The sequence below is a fragment of the Spea bombifrons genome, chromosome 2 (genome assembly GCF_027358695.1).
Source record: "Spea bombifrons isolate aSpeBom1 chromosome 2, aSpeBom1.2.pri, whole genome shotgun sequence".
Classification (NCBI taxonomy): Eukaryota; Metazoa; Chordata; class Amphibia; order Anura; family Pelobatidae; genus Spea; species Spea bombifrons.
In genome coordinates, this window is record NC_071088.1 from 54,247,702 (window position 1) to 54,258,185 (window position 10,484).

The 10,484-nt window shown below is 40.3% G+C and overlaps 1 protein-coding gene across 4 annotated transcripts in view; it reads right to left on the minus strand.

The window, feature by feature from the left end:
• The window catches only part of TBC1D22B (TBC1 domain family member 22B), a 157,116-nt gene extending 148,017 nt beyond the window's left edge, over positions 1-9,099 (minus strand). For 3 of the 4 annotated variants that reach the window (XM_053454259.1, XM_053454255.1, XM_053454257.1), the window contains exons 1-2: positions 8,982-9,099; positions 1,526-1,749 (exon numbers count right to left, since the gene is read on the minus strand). In XM_053454259.1, coding sequence (XP_053310234.1) covers positions 1,526-1,749; positions 8,982-9,034 — 277 coding nt within the window. In that variant the 5' untranslated portion in view covers positions 9,035-9,099. The remainder of the gene's footprint in view (positions 1-1,525; positions 1,750-8,981) is intronic. The other variant, XM_053454256.1, reaches the window with a different exon arrangement.
• Positions 9,100-10,484: the final 1,385 nt, after the last annotated feature.

Here is a 10,484-nt window from a genome sequence, read left to right on the forward strand (position 1 = left end):
CATGAAAGCCGGTAAGCTGTTACACTGTAAACTGCCCGATCGCGCATTCCCTTCCGGGTTGCGTCACTGCTGACGTAACCCGATGAGGCACAGAGACGCTACGATCTCTATGCAGGTCTGTGAGGACCTGCATAGAGATCACAGTGTGATCGGTGCAGGGGGATTGCGGGGAGGGGAGTGAGAGAGATGGTTTCTCACTCCCCTCTCCGCGATCCCCCTCCCGTCCTCCCGTACTGTAACAGAAAAGCTGGAAAAAAAAAAAAAACGGTTAGTGATTTAAAAATAATATTAAATAAATCATTAAAATAATATAAATAATACTAAAAAAATTATAATGTGAGCTGTGATGTCACTGTGACATCACTGGCATGTTCAGGAGGTCCCTAGGAGGACCTCTTACCATTACTGTGTAAAAAAAAAAAAATATAAAAAATAAAAAAAAATGTAAAAAAATTTAAATAAAAAAAATTACAAAAAATATATAAAAAAAGATAAAAAAATTCTTAAAAAACCTTACATCCCATTGCCCTAGCATAACATCTAGCCAGCATAACCCTCCTGCCCCCGTTCACAACCCCCAAACCCGTTAAGCCATAGGCATAAAAATTATACAAAATTGTACAACTAATAGTATGCTCCCTGGTGCTGGGAAAGTCTGGAAAATCTATATAAATTAGGTATTTCTGAAATCAGGACACCTGAATTGATAAACTTGGAGTGGATTTTCCATCACTTTACCTAATTTTGTGAGGATTCAGAGGGAAAATGTAAAAAAAAAAAAAAAATTAGTTTATTTTTCTAATCTTCGCTAGTTTTTACTAAATTTCTCATTCTAAATTTTCAGCTAATCATCCAACTATGGTATCAAACGAAAGCTCTATCTCTCCTTGAATAAACAATATATAGTTTACATGGGTACACTAATCACAGGAACAGAGAATAATCGCTAAACCGACATACCCCAAAAATGGCAAAATTGCTCTGGGCTTTTAGGTACCAAAAACCCCTGGGATTGAAGGGGTTAAATGAACCATGAATTGTTGAACTGATCACAAAAAGTATCACTAGACGTACAGAAGACACTATAAGCAAAGAATTATGCATCATATGCATTCAAAGCAGCTATTACCATCACAATCGAGGCAGAGGTTGTCCTTAGTATAGCAGAAATACTTCAGTCCATTGAGTTCATCCTTTCAGACATACCTACTTCTAAAGTTGATCAAAAAGCACGCAAAAAAATAAATAAATAAAAAACCCTACTTGGGGTAATTACTAATTATGCCACAACAGGGGGGAAAAAACGTAACATTTTCTAAACATCAATAATTAAAAAAACGAGTATCTCATTCACGGTCCATCCATGTTCATATAAAACTGTTACCTGAAACAAAAAAACCTTCACCTTATTAAAGGATTATAATAAACTATTGCATTTTCCATGTTCACACACAAACTGATTTCTTTGTATATGTTGTATTTTATCATCTTTGTTACCAATAATTTGAGTGCCCCCACCATTTACCTCTGTGTGGCTGACCTTCACTGATGGAATTTATTACAATGGCCTGGGAGCAGCTTTTTTCTTTGAAGCTGCCAATGACCTCCACAGCTATGCTCGACTTTACAGTCTGAGAAGAAGAAGAATGCAGTACTTCATCATCTTCAATGTTCCAAGCATCACTTGTATTTCTTGCAAACTCATGGAAACTGGATGCTTTTCTGTTCTTGAGATGAAATGGGGGCACCCTGGAATGATCATACAGAAAAATGTCAAAATATATAGCCATATAGTCAGGTGCGGCTGCTTGGGCAACGGGTGAAGCCCCTGCTACAGCAGCCCTTAAACAATATACTGTATAAGCACATATAAATCTACTCCTAAAGGTTACAGGTAGTTATATAGTAGGTCTTTGCAAAGCAGCATTTTTTGTTTTACATTGGATAGGTAACTTAATGAAGATTTGTATTTAATTCATCTTAAACTGGCTAACGCGGAAGCTTTCATTCCGTCCAAAGTTTCAGGCTCATTGGGCCGTAATAAAAATATAATTACATAAACACATACATAAAAGCATAAACAGTATTAACATTATGGAACTGTATGTATTAACCCCTTCAATCCCAGGGGTTTTTGGTACCTCGCGTCTCGGAGCAATTTTGCCATTTTTGCGCTGTCGGTTCAGCGATTATTCTTTTTTCCTGCAGATAGTGTACCCATGTAAAGTATATATTGTTTTTTCAAGGAGAGATAGAGCTTTCTTTTGATGCCATAGTTGGATGATTAGCTGAAAATGTAGAATGAGACATTTAGTAAAAACTACCGTATTTGCTCGATTATAAGACGAAGTTTTTTTCAGAGCAAATGCTCTGAAAAATACCCCTCGTCTTCTAATCGGGGTCGTCTTATAATCAGACCTCAAATAGAGGTCTGACTAGGAGACTAAGATCCAGATCCCCCGCACCGCTGCAGGGGGCCTGGATCCTTCTGCCCCCCCCCATTTAACACCCCCCCCCACCCCACACACACTTACCGGTGCTTCCAATTTCCTGCTGTATTGCCGGGGCAGCGGGTTGACGTCTACGCGATCCTCATAGACAACTTACGCTGCAGCCGGAAGGAGGTGTGGCTAGCAGCGGGGGTTGTCTGCGTCCATCGCGCAGACCTTCCCCAACTGTCAGAGATCAGAGTTCCCTGCACCGGTGCCGCACTGGTGCGGGGAACTCTGATCTCTGACAGCCGGGGAAGGTCTGCGCGATGGACGCAGACAAACCCCCCCTGCCAACTCCACCTCCTTCCGGCTGCAGCGAATCGCGTAGACGTCAACCCGCTGCCCCGGCAATACAACAGGAAATTGAAAGCACCGGTAAGTGTGTGTGTGTGGTGGTGGGGGTGTTAAATGGGGGCATAGGGCATTTCTAGAGGCAGAGTGCTCTGTGAAATGCCTAAACGCCACTCTGCCTCCTGAAATGCCTTATACCTCCCTATATGCCACTCTGCCCCATAATATGCCTTTTAACCCCCTAAATGCCAGAGTGGCATATAGGGGTATAAGGCATTTCTGGAGGCAGAGTGCTCTATACAATGCCTTTTAACCCCCTAAATGCCACTCTGCCTCCAGAAATGCCTTTTAACCCTCTATACGCCACTCTGCCTCCTGAAATGCCTTATACCTCCCTATATGCCACTCTGCCCCATAATATGCCTTTTAACCCCCTAAATGCCAGAATGGGATATATGGGTATAAGGCATTTCTGGAGACAGAGTGGCACATAGGGGGTTAAAAGGCATATCATGGGGCACAGTGGCATATAGAGGGTTAAAAGGCATATCATGGGCCACAGTGCCATATTGCAGTGGAAAGCCTGGGGGCAGATGTGCGTAACTGGGGGGCAGGTTGGAAAATACAAGGAAATAAAAACAAAAAAATATTTTTCTCAATCATAGCTTTTATTAAAAATGTAATAGTTTACATGAATTAACATTTACTGGTAAAACTTTTTTCCTATAGGGTCGTCTTATATTCAGGCTTTTTCATTTTTTCCTAAATTAATATTCAGATTTTGGGGGGTCGTCTTATAATCAGGGTCGTCTTATAATCGAGCAAATACGGTACTTTTTTTAAAAAAAAAATCCCTCTGAATCCTCATAAAATTAGGTGATGGAAAATCCCCTCCAAGTTTATCAATTCAGGTGTCCTGATTTCAGAAAACCTAATTTATATAGATTTTCCATAATTTCCCAGCACTTTTAGGGAACATACTATAAAGGTGTACATTTCTTGTAGAATTGTTATGCTTATGGCTTAACAGGTTTGGGGGTTGTGAACGGGGCAGGAGGGTTATAATGGGTAGATGTTGTGCTAGGGCAATGGGATGTAAGGTTTTTTTTTTAAAAAAAAATGTATTATCTTTATTATATATATATTTTTTTTACAATGACATCACTTAGCTCACTTTATTTTTTTATTATTATTTGAATGATTTTTTTATTATTTTAAATGAATAACCGTTTTTATTTTTCTCCTTTTCGTTTTGCAGCGTGGGAGGAGGCTGAGAGACATGGTTTCTCACTCTCCTCCCCGCAATCCCCCTACACCAATCACACTGTGATCTCTATCCAGGTCCTCACAGACATGCATAGAGACGCGATCGGCCAGTTTAAAATTTAACAGCTTTCCGGCTTGGGACAATTACCAATTATGCCACAACAGGGAAAAAAAATCCTTCTTGATTCCATGGTGGCAGATTACTCCCTAGATCAGCTTACTAATAGGACTGTCCTTTTAATGGTTGTAGCCCTTTATGTTATGCTTAACTAGAAAAGCATCCAGACCTTTCTTAAAAATATCCACAGAGTTAGATAATACTACATCCTTAGGCACAGAATTCCATATTCTTATTGTTCTAACTGTGAAGAATCCTTTTCCTATGCTGATGCTGAAATCTCCTCAAGTCTCAACTGATGACCCAGTTTCTTTTGTATGTTTTTGTACAATGCGATGAGGTCCCCCCTTAGAGGTCTCTTTTCAAGTGAAAAGTTCAGTTTTTCTAGGCTTTCTTCATTACCAAAATTCTCCATTCCTTTAATCAACTTTGTAGCCTGTCTCTCCAGCTCTATAACATCCTTCTTAAAAACTGGTGTCCAAAAATATTGAAACTAATCTCCCACTTATTTGCCCAGTCCCCTAGTTTATCCAAATCAGTCTGAAGAGAAGCTACACCATGGTGAGACTTTATAACCTTACCTAATTTTGTGTCATCAGCAAACACAGACAAGTGACTTCAAATATCTATGTCATTAATAAATAAGTTAAAGAGAACTGGACCCAAAACAGAACACATAAGGCACACCACTTTACCAGAGTTGTGCAGCTGGAAAATTTACCGTTAACAACAACTCTTTGGACTATGTCACTAAGCCAATTTCTAATCCAAACACAGGCATTTTCTCCAAGACTGATTTGTCCTAGTTTATACAAGAACCGCTGGTGGGGAACAGTGTCAAATGCTTTTGCAAAATCTAAATTGACAACATCTACAGCAACACCCTGATCTATACATTTACTCACAACATCATAGAATATTTTCCTGTATGCCATCTCTTAATAAACTCTCAATTTCCCCACCACAGATGTTAAGTTTACAGGTCTGTAGTTCCCAGGCGCAGATGTGGATCGTTTTTTAAAAAATGGGAACCACATCAACTTTCTGTGTGCAATTACTGACAGGAAAGAATCTTTGAAAAGAACAGTGGTCTGGCTATTTCTTGACTAACTTCCCATAGTAGTCAGAAATTCCCAAGACTGATTTAAGATTTCTATAGTGCGGAATTGCCAGTCAGCAGGTAGCGGCTCTTTGTTATATACAGAGGAAAAAAAGGCATTTAGTATTGCTGCCTTTTCCTGATTCTCACTGATTAACCCTTTCACTGCTAAGGACGTAATGGTTATGCCCTCACAAGTGGGCTTCAGGTGCTAAGAACGTAACCACTACGTCCTCAGCAGTGACTTAATTTGGTGGAGGTCTGTGGACCTGCACCGCCTTCTGCTCCGCTGATCTGGCCTGTATCCTCACAGGCATCGCCGGGGCTTTGTCCTCCAGCGATGATGTCATCGCGTAACTTTATTAACAACTGACAACTGGCAGTTAAAGGAGGTAAAAATATGAAGTTAAAAAAGTAAAAATGTTTTAAAAAAGTAAAAAAACTTAAATTATCTAAACATAAACTAGTTAAACTTAAAAAAAAAAAGTTTAATTATTCTAGCTAAATGATCACTGTGATCATATAGCTATGAAAAGTCACATTGATTGGCTGGTTGTTGTATACAAAGCCTGCTTGGATTGGATGGGTCAGCTCTCCCTAACATATGCCTGTCCACACAATGTATAGACATACACTGCCCTCACACACCCCTTCCTTTACACACATATACACGTACACACCAGCTTAAACACACACACATACACATACACTGCCCATAAACAGACATATACATACATACATACACTGCCTAACACACACACACATATATATATATATATATATATATACACACACACACACACACACACACACACACACACACACACACGCGCGCGCGCCTGTCCATACATACACATTTATACACTGCCCTCATCACACACCCCTGCGTGGTGTGTGTGTCCCCCGAGATGTGCCCACCTCACCTAGACTTACCAGTGCAGACTCCCGGAGTCCCGGGTGTCTTGCAGGGCCGGCAGGGGACATCTATTCTACGCAGAACGGTATACAACTTCCGGGTGCTGGCACTTCCGGCACCGGAATTTGTATACCGTTCTGCACTGGTAAGGAGGATTGTTAAAGCTTACAGCGCTGACTTTCACTGGCGAGCGTAAACAACCTCGGGTCGGGTTTTCGCCGCGATGGGCGGCTTTGCAGCATCCACGGAAGCCTCGTTACCGTTGATCCAGGGAGGAAACTCCTCCCCACAAGAAAAACGGCAAGCTAAAACAGCTTAACAAGCGATCAGAATCGCTTCCTAAGCATAAACGGTGTTGCTGACATGCCTCGATATCAATCCCACATGCATGTGTTTGGTTATTTATATCGAGATGGGGGTGTTGTTTGGCAGCGACATATACCAGGAGCGGAGAATTAATACCTGGAGTACATGTGAAAAAAATAAATTATTTTTACTACCATAAAGCTTGACAAAGGCTGATGAACTAGTGCATGGAAAAGAGTTAAAATACGAGCATTTGAAATACCTTGGGGTGTCTAGTTTGGTATATTTCATTGGCCGGCTTCAAAGATACCCGAAATAGCACATGGGGCAGAATGACCAGCTTTGGGGGAAAACGGTTTTGAAATAGCAAAACGCTACTGTTACTTATTGCCCCATAACGTGCAGAAAAAAGCAAAAAAAAAAAAAAAAAAAACATAAAAACATTGGGTATTTCTAAACTCAGGACAAATAGTAGAATCGATTTGGCAGGTTTTTTCATTAGTTTTTGTAGATGAGTAAAAATTGTTTAAAAAAAAAAGTGAGAAAAAGTAATTTTTTAACAAAAATATCACCATATTTTATCATTTATTATAGTAAATTATATGATATGATAAAAATAATGGTATCTAAAGAAAGCTCTGTTTGTCCTGAAAAAAACAATATACCGTATTTGCTCGATTATAAGACAAGGTTTTTTTCAGAGCAAATGCTCTGACTATGGTCAAATAGGTCTGACTATGAGACGACTAAGATCCAGATCCCCCGCAGCTGCAGGGGACCTGGATCCTCCTGTCCCTTCCGCCCCACTTACCGGTACTTCTGAGTCCCCGGTGTGTAGCTGGGGCAGCGTGTAGATGTCTACGCGATTCGCGTAGACAACTTCCGCTGCAGCAAGGAGGTGTGGCTAGCAGCGGGGGTTGTCTGCGTCCATCGCGCAGACCTTCCCCGGCTGTCAGAGATCAGAGTTCCCCTCACCGGTGCCGTGGGATCTACACGCTGCCCCGGCTACATGAGAGGGAAGTCAGAAGCACCGGTAAGTTTTGGGGGGGGAGTGTTAAATGGGGGGCATAAGGCATTTCTGGAGGCAGAGTGCTCTGTGAAATGCCTTTTAACCCCCTTAATGCCACTCTGCCTCCAGAAATGCCTTTTTAACCCTCTATATGCCACTCTGCCTCCTGAATGCCTTAAACCTCCCTATATGCCACTCTTCCCCATAATATGCCTTTTAACCCTCTAAATGCCAGAGTGGCATATAGGGGTATAAGGCATTTCTGGAGGCAGAGTGGCACATAGGTGGTCAAAAGGCATATCATGGGGCACACTGGAATTTAAGGGTTAAAAGGCATATCATGGGGCACAGTGGCATTTAGAGGGTTAAAAGGCATATCATGTGGCACAGTGGCATATAGGGGGTATAAGGCATTTCTGGGGCAGATGTGCATAACTGGGGGGGCAGGTTGGAAAATAGAAGGAAATAAAACCAAAATATTTTTCTCAATCATAGCATTTATTAAAAAAAATAATTTAGATGAATTAACATTTATTGGTAAAACTTTTTTCCTATAGGGTCATCTTATATTCAGGCTTTTTCTTTTTTTCCTAAATTAATATTCAGATTTGGGGGGGGTCGTCTTATAATCGAGCAAATACGGTATATGTGTGGGTGCACAAAATGAAAAAGAAGAAAATCACAGCTAAACATCAACACTGAAAAATGTTAAAAGAGCCATTGTCCCACAATGTACTAGTACAGGGGCGTCCAACGTGCGGCCCTCCAGCTGCTGCAGGACTACATCTCCCACAATGCTCTTTCAGCTAAGGGGCTGGCTGAGGAGTATGGGAGATGTAGTACTGCAGCAGCTGGAGGGCCGCACGTTGGACACCCCTGTACTAGGAGTAAGAAGCAGTCTTGTCATTAAGGAGATAACAGAACGAGTCTGGGAACCATCAACAAGTTACATGACACTACAGGGGTCCTCAGGAAGTTGTAAGTAATAAGGATAAGGGCATCCTTCCTGGAAAACAATGTGGTCACTTAGGGTGAAACCGTGCACGTAAACATTAACCAGAGTTTTAGGGTTTTAATTATATTTAAGCTACTAATAAATCCATGTATTTTATTTTTATGCCTTTTAAAAGTAGTCCACTAAGACAAAGCACTGGAAACTACTGCTGCGCTGTGACAGATATAGCAGCAGTACTTTTCATGCAGAAAGTATTAATGAGACATGCATTTATTACTTGAGAATACTTAACAGATATTTTAACATATACAATTATACCACTGTTCGAGGTCATAATGAAGAAGGGAACATTTCAATGAAGAACAAAAACGTAGGCTTCTCTATTCTGGACACAATCTTTACCTTAAAGTTCAATATATTAGTGCCTATTTGGGTTACTTTCCAGTTTTCATTCGCATTAACAAATAATAATTATACTTATCACGTCCACTGATTACACTTTTACTACACAATTCCTCAGCAACCTAACCTGCCCGGTAGGTTGGCACTCCTCTTCCACAACTGTCGGCTGTTCTCGGACATGGCTAAATAACAAATTTCCTCTCGTTCTAGTATTCTCGCCCGCCACAGTAGGCAACTTCAACCGAATACACAGTGGTTTCTAATTGGTTGTTTCAACAAGTGATTGTTGCGTTGACCAATTGACAGCGTTCTTACTTCGACGTGATACGCAAAGGACGTTTGGGTAAGATATAAGCGTCAGCCTACTGTCACAGGCTGGTGTATCAGCCATTTTAGTACTTTATTTGGTTTCGGTTAGTAGGAAATTAAGAGTATTTGTAACAGCTCGGAAGAGCAGGTTAATTTCTTTAATGTCAGCACGTTCTTTAATACGTATTCAATGGAAATAACAGAGCGTGCTTCCTAGAGCCACACATGGGAAGGAGCCTGAAGTTGGCTTCTTAATCAAATATTTTTAAAAATATATATTGCTATGCTCCTGCAACATACCAATACATTCTGCGAAATGTGATTCTCACACCGAGACACTTGTTTTGAACGGCACTGATCTTACCTTAGTAATAATAATATGGTTGCCAGTATATTGAATATCCAGTATCATACAAGTAAATATGCCCAGAGCCAAGTTTGACCCCTTTGTAACGATGGCTGATTATATTTTTGTTCCCTTCGTGACATTTCTTTATCATTTACTGAACCCACACAAGTTATATGGTATATTGTTTGTTTCAGGACAAGAAGGGCTTTCTTTAACCCCTTCAATCCCAGGGGTTTTTGGTACCTCAAAGCCCGGAGCAATTTTGCCATTTTTTGTCGGTTCAGCGATGATTCTCTTTTCCTGTGAATAGTGTACCCATGTAAACTATATATTGTTTTTTCAAGGAGAGATAGAGCTTTCTTTTGATACCATAGTTGGCTGAAAATTTTGAAATAGAAATTTAGTAAAAATATGAAAAAAACACCTAATTTTTTTTTAATTTCCCTCTGAATCCTCACAAAATTAGGTAAAGTGACAGAAAATTCCATCCAGATTTATCAATTCAGGTGTCCTGATTTCAGAAATACCTAATTTATATAGATTTTCCATATTTTCCCAGCACATATAGGCAACATACTATAAGGTGTACATTACTTTAAACAAAGCCATTAAATTTTTACATTAGGTATGATGGGACTGCAACGCTAATTTTAAACCAATAAAACAAAAACACCCACAAAGGTATATATAAAGCATATGTAAAGCAGACAACCCAGGCTATCCTATCAGGGGTATTTGGGCACTCTACATGCAGGTATTTGGCCACCAATCACTTTCAAAGGTGGCCACAGAAATGAGTTCCTGCACTTTTTATACCAACGCGTCTTAGTATTTTGTAGTATTCTTAGGATTTTTTGTACAGGGTACGTGTTACGGCAAAGAAATCTGTCCTAAATTGTTCAGCCGCCTCTCCTGATTACGGAAATACCCCACATGCCTAGTTTTTTTGTGGTTTTCTGGACTTTACAGAGC